At 34.3% G+C, this 13,119-nt stretch overlaps 1 protein-coding gene across 1 annotated transcript; it reads left to right on the top strand.

Moving 5' to 3' along the window:
• LOC132283221 (uncharacterized) lies at window positions 1-9,011 on the top strand. Its single transcript, XM_059785147.1, has 3 exons — window positions 1-498; window positions 1,439-1,624; window positions 8,581-9,011. Exons 1-3 carry the CDS (start codon window positions 433-435, stop codon window positions 8,776-8,778), a joined length of 450 nt encoding a protein of 149 aa, XP_059641130.1. The 5' UTR covers window positions 1-432; the 3' UTR covers window positions 8,779-9,011.
• Window positions 9,012-13,119: the final 4,108 nt, after the last annotated feature.

The following is a 13,119-nucleotide window of genomic DNA, read 5'->3' as shown; positions in this document are numbered from 1 at the left end:
GTGGGTGGGGCTAATTTCGGTGGACAGCAATAGTGGATTGCGTATCTCTCTCACAAAGTCACACACTATCTCTCTCTATCAATCTTAAGCACTTCTTCTTCTAGTGCTCAGAGCTTACCTTAATCAATTGACTTTCCATTTGATTCTTTCTTTAATGATTCTCTGAACCGTCCTTTTGTTTCTACACACAGCTTTTTTAAATCATCATCCAAACTCCAAATTTACTACAACTACTATATATACTTATTTCATGGAAACAGAGAGAATCCAAACCAAACCCATCGCACCAAGCTACCTTATCACCTTCCTCCCCTTTCTTTCACTCTCTCTCTCTACACTCTAGAGAGAGAAACTGAATAATAGGATACAATTCAACCAAGATCAGAAAGACCATTTTGGGTGATTTGCTGTTTGTAAGGTGAAGACCCAATTATGGTGGGAATTTTCTCTAGATTTTCTGTCGGCAGAAATGGCCACCGTCGAACCCAAAGTGCACTTGTTAGCATCTCTCTTCCACTTCCATTGAAATTTTATTTTGTGTGATTTTTTCGTTGCTTGCTTTCTTTTCTGATCTAGGTACTAACACTTCATCTTTCTCTCTACTCCATATTAGCCTAAAAGATGAATTACTAAATTCATAGATTTTATTCTTTATGGTTGTTATTAGATTTGTACCCATCATATGCAATCAGATGCCTTTTTCTTTTTCTTTTTTTCTTTTCTGGGATTGGATTTTTAATTTAATATGGTAAGACTTGGTTTGACCTTTTAATAGGTCCTAGGTTTTGTGAAATTAAGTTTGATTTAGTCTTGGATATTAGAAAATTACTTAGGATCTCGCCCACTTACTTGTGATTGGATTTTTAGGTTAACTTGATTTTTAGCAATGTTGTACTTTCTTTTCCATGAATTTTATTATTTGTCTGTGTGACTATATCTAGACTTGGATCAATATGAGCAGTGTCAAAAACTTGGCTTTTACTTCAGAGAATTAAGCAGTTCTAGTTGCGGGTTCATTTCCTTGTATTTTGTTGTCAGCATTTTGTTGTCATTTTAGTGATCTGCTTATTGGATGAGTTGATGATTTTGTATGTTTGATTCTTGTCTGCATCATCTTAGATGCGTAGATATTTTTACTGCATTTTGAAGCTCCGAAAGTACAATTTCCCCCTTTTATGCTCCACATTGTTTGTATCAAAATATGTTGACCTATTTTAATGTTATATACTAATAATTGAGTATAGCCTAATTACTTTCCTGGTTCCATGATTTTCTATTCAGATTAGGGGACTAGTCTTTTGTGGTGTTTGTTTTGTTTAAGTGGCGACTGTTTTATTATGACATCTTCTATTTGCTTTCATATGTTTATGTTTATAGCTGGGTATTAGTTATTGACCTCTAATTACATTTATGTTTTGGGTTGCTTTATTTCGTGCAGGATGAGAGGGAGGTATTGCCCCCAAATGCTGAGGCTACTGGCGCTGCTACTGTAGCTGGTGTTGCATCGGCTGTTGCTCATGGGATTGAAGTGGCAGTTGAGTTTAAGCCGGTTGAGCACCCAACTGAGCCTCCTGACAATGATCGACCAATTCAATGCCCACTGCCTGAACCTTCAATTCTTAATGTAAGTTTTAAAATTTATTCTTCGTTTTGAGAATTGATATATACATGTTCGTGGGTGTTTGTGATATAGATATCCATATCATGGAAGTTTCACAAACATGTATATAAACCATGATGGATCTCTCTCTCGGGGCGGGGGGATTTGGGTGTTCATGGTTTCGTATTGCTGATTCTTGAAGGAGAAGTGTCTGTCTTGTTCGTTTTTACTGTCATGTATTTTTAGTCCTAGTCTTTTTCCTATATACATGAAGCTATGGGGTTCTGTTATGCTCTCGATGGTAGAAATTTTTGTTAGTAAAAGCCATTGTGGGAAGCTTATGGGTTGTATATCATAGTTTAGATGATTAAAGTGACCAATATTACACACTCAAGTTATTTGAATTAAATCCCCAAAGGAAGAAAAGCTTGACTATTATGTTTGTTTGCTTATGGGTATATATGTCATACCAAAACCACCTGTATTTAGGGTCAACTCATAAACCAACCCCCAACTGAGTTGTACTTTGAACCATTGAAATTTGGGTAAATTACTCTGACCTCCCCTGAGGTTTTTCTTTATTACTTATAGATTAAAATTTTGAAAAGTTTACTCCCACACCCCTATCAGAATTTAAGAACGGTTAAGATAGTTGACTTTTGTTGTACAATTACTGAAATACCCTTAATATCACTTCATGTTTATTATGTAAGCAACAAAATTTAATTTACCGGTCTGCCCCTGATAAATTACCCTTGGCAATCTCGCTACGCTACCACCCTCTTTCCATCGCAGGCCCCTCTCTCCACCACCACCACCACCACCACCGTGCTCCACATACTCCCTATCTTTCTCTCTCTCCCCTGCCACTTCTCTCCACCACCGCATCCTCTCTCCTCTACCACATCGCCCCTCCCACTCTCTGTATTTCTCCCGTCCCTTTTATTCAATCTCATTCACAGACAATTTACTGGTAAGAATTCTCAAATCCAGAAACTCAACTTCAATAATTGACTTCCCCTCTCTCTCTTTCTATATATATATATCTCAATTTCATCACTTATCAATGAATTTTCAGTTACTGGAATTCCATGAACTCCAACCCTAAAACTTTCAGGATGTTATCAATGAAGTTCTTTTTTGGGAAAGGTAAAAAGAAATAAAAAAAAAAAGAGATAAGGGGATCATTATCAATGAAGTTGTTTGATGGATTTGGAAGATCTCATGTTGAATGGTGTTCGTTGAACATATGCTTGTCCTTCACTCCTCCACTTGTTGAATGGTGTTCATATGCTCTTCCTTCTCTAATGCGCTCACACACTCATACATATATATTGTATTATTCTGAATTGTATATATATTGTATCAAATATATTTTTAATACATATTAAATATAAATATTTATGGAATGAATTATAGAGAAATATGTATCTTATATATATATATATATATATATATATATATATGTATATATTAGTATATAGTAAATATATATTTTTTAATGAAATAAATTTCTATATAATATATTACTCTGTATGTTTAGTTCCCCATTTATAACCAATCTAGCTTAAACTTTTGCAATCAGTAAACTTTATAAATTAAGTATGGTAGGTTGGAATTGTTTGGTTCAATTAGTAATGAATTGAAAGGTAATTTGATTTGATTGGTGGGTTTAATATGGAAATGTGTTGCATATAAGGTTAGTTTGCGTATTTATAATTTATATTTGACTTGACTTTTAGTAATCCTGATTGTAGGGGTGGTGAGGGTTAATTCAACCAAACCTCAGGGAGTTTGACCATAATATTTTATCAACTTTAATCTGTAGGTAATAAATGAAAACCTCAGGGGAGGTCAGGGTAATTTACCCTTGAAATTTTTATAAAAAATAAGAAAACATATTTCCAAGATGAAAAAAAATGATAATATCATGCATTTGGTATAAGGAGAATTTTGGTCAAGAAAATACTTGTTCGTCCCATAAGGTTATAAAATTTTCAGGTAGGAAAGAAGGAGAATTCTGATGCTCTCTGCTTGTCTGCTGTAATATATCGAAGGTAATACTTGAGAATATAATTTGGATCATATTTTCAAGAAACATAGTGATGCTGAATCACCAAATGTGATGGAATGGGGAATAAGGAAGTTAAAAAGATAAACTATACATAAATGAATGGCATAACAAAGAATTCCATAGTTTTTGGGGAAATGCTGACAATGTTGAAACAAGAAAGGGAAATATCTTGTGAAAAACTGTAGTATGATACTATCATGGAGTTCTAAACTTAAAAGTTCATGTGAAGACATCGAGACAGGTCATTACAGGAGACTTATAGTTGTCCATTTTAATTGTTGATTTTGAATGCATCATAGAACACCATTGTAGCTAATGCTGTATTTGTATGTAGAACATTCGATGAAACATTTTGGATAAATGAGGTGTATCTTATTCAGTGTTCACCATTGGTCACTTTTTATGTGTATGTGGAATCAATAAATGTGCTCAGTGAAAAGAGAGCGATGAAACCTCCAACCATCTTTCCTTTTATTGTTTAATCTCCCATGAACTTTGCCACTGACTGTTTGCTTTAATAGGTATTAGCTAGGTGGCTTCTCAGAGTTCTGATCATTTCTGAGATGTCTTTTAGAGCCTTTGGCTGGGAAGAGATATTAAAACCTTATGATACCATTAACTTGGGTGTTGTGGAACGAGTGGTTTCTAAAATTTGGTGTGCAAGGGTTCTTGCTTGAGGATAGAAGAGTCCTGCTTTTATCTTCTATTTTGGCATCAGTTACAAATAATTGAAAAAGTGTTTCTCCGTGATTTGGGGAATTTGAGAGTTGTGAGTTCTCCTTGACTGTGCATCAAGAGATGGTCAAAGTGCTTAGAGTTGCCACTAAAAGGAAAAGTATGAACTTAAGTTTGGCAGGTGTTCTCTTCGGAATCGAGCAGTAAAGAATTTGTAGGTTTCCCAAAGATGATGGTGGAATTATAATTTTATTTTACTTTGGAACAGTTGGTACTTGTTTTAGTTGTGAGGCAGATATTAGTGCACACTTAGAAGGGCCTAAGGGAATTTCTTTAATGAATTCAAATAATTGTCTAGCCACAGTTACCTTATGAGCGAGGTTTTGTATTTATATGATCTTTTTAGCGGTTTATATTTGTTGGATCCCTAGGCAGGTGAGAGAGCAGATCTGCTAGCCAAATGAGGGGCTTTCTGTCTTCTCCTTGTAGGGATCACTTTCCCCTCTCTGAGAATTTGTCAGGAGGGAGGTTGTTTTTATGGGGAGGAGATTGTTATATTCTTTTTACTTGTTCTTTTAACTTTTCTTCTTTATGCTATATATCATTCTTGGGATATTCTTTATTCTGTGATCTTTGAAGGATTCCCATCCTTTTTATATGTATAATTCTCTTTCTTTTACTAATGTTTTGTTTTTGGTTTCACATCAAAATTAAAAAGGAATTTGTTTTTCCCAATGATGATGTGGTTGAAGGAAGTCAGGCAAATTCATTGGTTAACTTCCAAGCTGATAGCATATAATTTAACAGCGCTAATTTCAGTCTAGGAAGGTCTTGTGCATTTCATGCCAATTAGCTTAGTGATGTTCTAGATCAATTTGTAACCATCAGCTATTTCTTACATCCTTTGTCTTTTACACCGTATGTGATGTCTATAAGAGTGATGTAGGACAAGGGAGCAGCCTTAAATAGTTAAGAACTTGAAGAATTCAGAGGTTGAAAGTTCAAAGAACTAGGGCTGAAATTTGGAGGTTTGATAGTAGAAATGTAGAAAAACAAGGGGAATAGAATAAGAGCTGTGATAAAGGATTTTAAAAAAAGAAAAAGCCTATTGGCATCTCACCAACAGAAAACAAAAACCTATTGGAATCACTCCAACAGGGCGTAGGCATCACACCTAGAGAGGCCTCACACCCTCAGAATTTGTGAATCACTCACAAAGAAATCTCAAAGCATATTTTTAGTCATTCATTGACTGCCTCACCAAGTTTACATCATACCCTTCTTATGGCAACTTATGATCTTGAGATCTTGAGATTAACCCATAATTGAGGTAATCAAAAGTAGACTCTATAGCATAATAAAAATAATCACCCCGTAATTGAGGTAATCAATAGTTGACTCTAGGATTACCCCATAATTGAGGTAATCAATATTTGATTCTAGCATAATAAAAGTAATTACTACTGACTGATGCAATTCGATCGTAATTGATGCAAGCTACCATAATTATGCAATTTGACCAAATCCCCCCAATTATGCAAGACTCCAAGTGGACCCCCCATCATCTAGCATGTGCCGAACTAAGGCTTGAGCCTTATAACATTCCCTTTTGCGCCTTTTGTGTATCCTTAAATATGCCTGCCATTGATCTCTATCAAAGAGGGTGCTAAATTGATATTTTAAATGCTCCCAGACAAGGCTTGGAAGTGCTTTCTTTTGATAACATTGGTTGCTTAGCTACTTATAATTGCATATACTAAAATTTCAATTGTTGTCTCCAAAAGTGCTTGGATTGAAGAACAAACTAAGTTTACGTAATTTGGACGTTGCATCTATTAGTGGCTCTTTTCTCGACTATCATTGATGGTTGGTCAAACATGTGGGCATCTTTGTTCCCACTTCCCAGTTATTTATGTTGCATATATTCAGGTTAGGACTTATCCAACCCCTGTAAAACAGATGTTAAATTCTTTTAATGAGTTTCAGATTTTCCTAGAAGGAGTGTTCTGCCCTACTAAATTAGTAATAATATGCAAAATGTAATTATAAGGGGCATATTACGGAGGATGTAATTCTCACAAAGGCTAAAATTATGAAAGTTCAAAGATACACTGTACTGAAAGGTGCTTAATTACTGCAAAGAGAAGAGTACTGTAAATTTCTGTTTCATTGAGGTTACAAGTACATGGGAGTAGCTGATAGGACTTGCATATGACCTTGACTTTAACTTACTACATCATTTTAATTGTTAATTATGCTTCATGAGTCTTTTTGAAACTCTAGGCACATTTAGACTGTGGCAAGAAAAGTCAACATGTTTTTTTTTTTAATTTCATTTTTACAAGAAGTTCAATATTACTGCTGCTGGTTGTCTCATGGAAAGAGCTATTCCAGCGTTTGTTATTACGTAAATTGAAAAATGAAACGACTTGGTAATCATAATAATATAGGAGATATAAAAATGAGTCCCAATAAAACTGTCAAAAGTAATATAAGATAATCTATTTATTCACCAAAACAAGATAATGAACTTGGAATTGAATGGGAAAAGGGGTCTGTTTGATCAGTTTTCTGAAAACAGTTCAGAATAACTTGGAAAACATAGCTCTGTTTTAAGAGAAATATAAAAGACAGATTTTTGGAATTATGCCTTTTCAAAAAATATTATTCTGATTACTGACAATCAAACAAGTTTCTATCTAGTTTTACGAACTTTAGTTTTCTGAAAACAGAAAATTGAACCAAACAGGCCCTATAACTTCTATATTGGCACTATCAATTTATAATTTACTGGGAGAGAGGCTCCACACATTGTCCTGGGGGTGGTGAGGGAGGGGGTGCTGTTTATCTTGGGCATTGCCTCAATAATAAATTTGAAATATCTAAACTCCCTAGAGTTCCCTGGATGTTTCCTTAATCGCTTTACCTAGTCCTAGAATCAGTTTTATCATGGAATTTCACTTCAGGAGGAAGATTATTGAGTAGCTATGCTGTTGGCTATGTTTACTAAAAAGCTTTTGGTTGTGTTGTACATGCTTAGAAAGAGAAGGCTAATACTTAACAAAGATTTAATTCCCAATTCTTGTTGTTGGCTTTGAAGGGAACCCAAGGGAACCCCCAGTTTCTTTTTTCTTCCCCCCAGTTTCTTTAGTGCATGTATGTGTTGCTGTGGTTAACGAATTTTTTGTATGAAGGTTTTAATTCAGACAATGTACATTAAGGATGTTTAATTTATCACTATCAACCTGTAAAATGCATTGCCAAGATGAAGCAAGTATTATTATATAATGTTCCTTGCTGATAGCAGTATTTTAATATCGGTAGAATCAATTTATAGTTTTCTTGTAGAATGAAGCCTTCATTTGGGAGGCGTAATTGGAACAATTCCAATTTATAATAAGTTTCTGGTTCTTTGTGAAGACTATTGGCATGATGAAAACCTCCGCCGCATTTTCTTGACTTGGATTTCAATTATACAGTCATAGAACATCCTTAAAATATTTAAGGAATCAATACTAGCCTTAGAGTTTCTAGTCTTGAAATTCTTGTGCGGCTCTAGCCTCTAGGTCTCCCAATTGGAAGGCCAATAGAAGAGGAAAGGGGAAGAGGATTTTTAAGAAAACAAATAGAGGAACTGAATTCAAAGGGGGAAAAGAAAGAAACAAAGATAATGGAAACAGAGAAAAATTTCCTAGAAGAGTTCAATTTTTTGTTGCACTTGCAAAGCGAATCTTTACCATTATCATATATTTGAAAGGAAGATATTATGTACTCAACGGATACTAATGGGGTTAAAGATCTTCAAATTTGATGGCTGAGATCAGTTTGACCAAAGTTTTTGTGTGTAAATTGTTGGGGGTAGCCTTCCCTTTGCTCATAATGGACCCTACTCTAAACACCCTCCAACCCATTCACACACAGCAAATCTGTGATGGTGGGTTTTATCACAAGTCTTTTGGCATTGCTTTCCATCGGCACACAGTGGAAACTCTGATTGTGGGTTCCATCCTAAGTCTTTTGGCATTGCTTCAATAAAACATCACCAGTTAGGTGGTCAGCTGGCCGCCTGACACATGCTTGTGTGTGTGTGTGTGTGTGTGTGAGAGAGAGAGAGAGAGAGAGAACTAAGAGTTCTTTTCTTCCAGCTGTTTTCCCTTGTCATTCTTTCCCTAATTCATTTTCGCAGAACTGCTGTCTGATGAAAATCCTAATATTTATTTACCTTTATCAGGATGGAAGAATATGGAAGGAGAGAGTATCTGCAGGAGTGCGAAGGAGGTCTGACTTGCCGGTAATGCAGGAAGGGACTGACATAGAATCTGAGAGTGCTGGAACAAAGTCACGGACCCCATCTAATCGCATGATTCTACCATCAATCAGTGCCCCCGAACATAATATCCTTAAACTGCTTGAAGAATCTGGGATATAATTTGCGTTTTACTTGTTCGTTACTGGAAGTTCTCGTTATACTCTGTATAAAATTTGACATGCTTTTATTTTCTTCCGAGTCTTTTTTCCTTGTCCATCGTAATCAATTTCTTGAAAGTATGTATTTGCAAATGAATCCTTGTGAAGTCACACTATATGCATGTATATTTAAACAGTAAGATTGAAAGTTTCAGTTTGAGTAAGCTGATTGTTATCAGTTCAAATTTGCTTCAAGTGACATGATATTCATATCTCTGAGTCCTCTAAGCTTTACTGGATCCTTTGGCATTGTCGCTTCATTTCATTTTTGTCAAGGTTGCTAGTACATTTTTATTGCTTTGCAGAAATACGATCATCATAACCAAATTCAGTGGATCAACGTGCATTGGCATATACTGTTGAAAAGAAATAAATATAAGTGGCATGACATTAGTTCACAATGGCTAATTTTTTTTGTTTTCTTGACCATATTACAATTTTCAATCATTGCACAAACTCAAGTTTTATGTGTTTGTTCATCTGTTCTTCTTCATTTGGTAGTCTTGTTTATCACATATTAAAAATAAATAAATAAGAAAAAAAAGAAGAGAGGCTCTGATAATCTAAAAGCATGTGTTGGTCACTTGAATTTGAGACTATTTGAGTGGCCTTTTCTTGAAATGGTATGATACATGATTTTAACATCATTTTTGAAGTGACTGGCATCAAATTTATGTTAAAGTCAATTACAGAAAATTATATATGGAACAATATCATCACTGCCTAATGTAAAGGTAACTTGACAAGTACTTGAACAAGCCCTAAATTAAACAGGCAACTCCTGGACTTGAAACGGATGCTCCACAGTCGGATTGACGAGATATTTCCGAGGCCCGCGAAAGCTTCCATGATTCATCCATGGCTTCCTCTGCCACGTCCAGCGCGATGGTTGAACGTGCTTTCCTTCACGGCCAACATGAACACCATCTGCAGCTGCATGAGTTGATATCCAGAAGGTGAAAATGAAGAGCAAAATAGCAAGTGAAGTGAACAAGGAAGCCTTCAACTGCACCATTGTGCTCTTTAGTTTTCTCGCCCTTTGTGAGAGTGTGTGCTGGGTTAATATATAGACTTTAGGGTTACTTTACCTTGCCTAAAAGTCACATGCCAAATCATTTAGCCTCTGATTAATTCCTAGACCTGTGATGGTTTTGGTGGTTGGTTTTGTTGGTGGGGTGGGTTAGTGTTTGTAGTTATGATTCTGTTGTAGAAATAAGTAAGTCACTGAAAGAATATATATGCACACACACATATATAATAAAAAAAGGTAGTTAAGCATTCAATAATGTGGTCTACTTTTTAGGTTGCATAGTTAAGATGGCCAAAATTTAATATCACTCTCACTAGCCTATGTTTATTGTAATTCCACTACCTACCAAGTATCAAGACAAGCTACATACAATCATCATGTAAGGAGGTGTTTGGCAGCCCAGAGGTTTTTATTTGAAAAAAAGAAAAAAGAAAAAAGAAAAAATCAGTTATAGACTTCTAGTTTAATTTTCCATGTATATTTTAAAAATTATTTTGATTTTATTTTGTTTGGATGGCAAAATACATGAATGCTATAGTTGGATATTGGAAAAAATTATAGCATTCGTGTATTTTGATAACAAGAAGCACTAACCCACCCCACCAACAAAATCAACCACCAAAACCATCATAGGTCTAGGAACTAATCAGAGGCTAAGTGATTTGGCATGTGATGAAATTTTAAATTTATAAAGTGTCGATTTGATAATCACAAATGCAACAGAATCAAACATCTGCTTTTATTATGCAATGTTGCCAAATACTAAAGTGAAATGGTAAAATTTCTACCTAGGGTTGCTGTGTCTTTTGAAAGGTGAGAGTTGGACCTCATTTTTGTTAAGAAAAGAAGTGAGTTTTCAGGCTTCTCTCTCTTTTTTATTTTTTTTATTGGTAAATAACCAAGGAACTCATAATGTGGTTATTTGACTCATTTGGTGCATTAAAGTGGAAATTAGTGGAGGTTGAATCTGTACTCAATATGTCCCTTCTATTCCCTTGGTTGTGCTTGATTTGACATTGTGGAGGTATGGTTTTGGCTAGTATTTAATTGGCATTACATTGTTCTTTGTATGTTTGGTGTAGTAACACATTTTATTTTCAATGGGCAGTTGTATGTTTCTCTTCCTACTTTGTATCTTCCTTTGATGGACACTTTTCCATTCTAAATATACCTTATATTATGCACAAGGATAAAGGAGTCAAATTTGATTAAAATCAAGAATTGGTTTAACTTTATCATTCTTGTTTGGTTGATGGAAAATATAGGAGAAAGGAGAAAAAAAAACTAAAACTCATAAAGCTAATTTTAAACAATTCTGCGAGGTTAGCTCAGCAGAATTCGATCTTGATGCCTCATAAAATATCATGTCTCATTTTCGTGGGATATTTACATGAGTTAAATTGTGGTCATGCCGGGTTCTGAACTTGTCGGGTCATGTGGCTTGTGAAGTGTTGAGTCATGAGTATGCCAATCTAACTCTAAGGTGTGGGGGTACCTCCTTTTTTTTTTTAAAAAAAAAAAAACAAAAACTAATTTTAAACAACCTCCTCAAGTATTGGCCTTGATTTTAGATATCTCGCATAGAGTCATTACATTTCATAATAATCCCCCATTCAATGAAATGTATCATACACCTCTAGATCTAGGGGTGGGCTCAAGCCCATAAAATATATATATATACCTAATTTTAGCCTACCCAAAAAAAAAAAAAAATTTTTATTACTACAGTTAGCCCACTCAAAGAAATATTAGCTCACCCCATTGACAATTCCTGAATTCGTCCTTAGTATCATATTCAAATAAAAAGTTTTTCTCAACTAACTTGAATAATGCATTCTGATTAGATGGACATACCAATACATGTGATATGCTGAGTTCACCCATCTTTTGGAGTGAGCAAAATTTTTTTTAACTAACTTGAATAGAGCATTCTGATTGGATGGGCATACCAATACATCTGATATGCCAAGTTCACCTATTATATTCTGGAGTCAATGGACCCAGTTGAGCTTGGACAGCTAGTAGGCTTGGATTATCCTTATGGCCCCACTTAAGTTGTTGGCCTACCCTTGCTGGGCTTGTGATCAAATTAATTTACCCTAACACCCACTTACAACCTTGGTAAAAAACACCCACTTACAACTCGGTAACATTATTTATTTGGTAAAAAAATGTGTATGTACATAAAATCATAATTATTTGATAATTAACGGGATTAGTTAAGAAGTATGAAGATTGACACGATACGTTAACACGACATAATACAGATAAATCAACGTATTAATTTTTTTATAAGAAAAATAGATTGAATACTTTGATATATACGTTTGTAATATTGTTTTCAATATCGTCATATTTTGTTTTATATAAAATGAATGGTGTCAAATGTGATGGTCGAATATAATATGTTAGTCAAGCGTTTGAAATGTGTGAATTAAGTGTTCAATATATGTACCAAAGGTGGTATAGCCTAACGATATTACGGTTATTACCTCTATTTCTCAAATAAATTTTGAGAGTTTAAATCATTAAAGAAACAAATAAGTGCGTGACTTTCTTGCTAATAAAAGAAAAAATATTCAAGATATTACAGATGTGTAATAAAATTAATTTTGAATTATAAACACTAATAAATTTCCGGACGTGTATCTAAAAATATCCTTAAAATATTGGTGTTCAATACTATGTTCGAAAAAAACACAAAAGACGAAGATTTCTTAAAAATGTCCTTGCTTCTCAGGGGTTAGCACTTCGCAATCCCCCTTTTCCTCCCCATTATTGTAACTACAATTTTTTCATCTGTACACCCAATGCAAGTTCTCCTTTAATTTTCGGCTCTTCCAAATACCTTAAATACAAACACACCTGAATAAGTAATTACACCCAATAAAAAAAAATATAATATTTTATTTTTTTCCTTCTTTTATTACAAATTAAAATAAAAATTAAGTAAAATATATTAAAATTGTAGATAATAGCATTTAATGTCTTGAAAAATATGAAAATCTACAAGAAAATATATTTCTTTTTGTTTGCTTTTTGAGAAAGCTTTTGAAAATAATCAATCAGTTACTGTTACAAAATTTTCATTCTCCTTCTCTCCAGACTCCTTTAGGCCAAAAAAAACAAAAAATCTCTTTTCAAAATTCATTTCCTATTTTCGATGCTTTCAAACACTTCTCCTTATTTCTAACCAAACTAAACCAATAAATTGATTTTTTTTTTTTTTTAAAAAAAATCCACTTTCTAAACGCAACATAAAACGTAAAATAG

This window comes from Cornus florida, unplaced genomic scaffold (genome assembly GCF_030987335.1).
Source record: "Cornus florida cultivar Cherokee Brave unplaced genomic scaffold, ASM3098733v1 CherokeeBrave_3.0.0_Hap2_Chr11, whole genome shotgun sequence".
NCBI classification, from domain to species: domain Eukaryota; kingdom Viridiplantae; phylum Streptophyta; class Magnoliopsida; order Cornales; family Cornaceae; genus Cornus; species Cornus florida.
The sequence above is the reverse complement of the archived record's forward strand: the minus strand, read 5'-3'. Positions and strand labels throughout refer to the sequence as shown.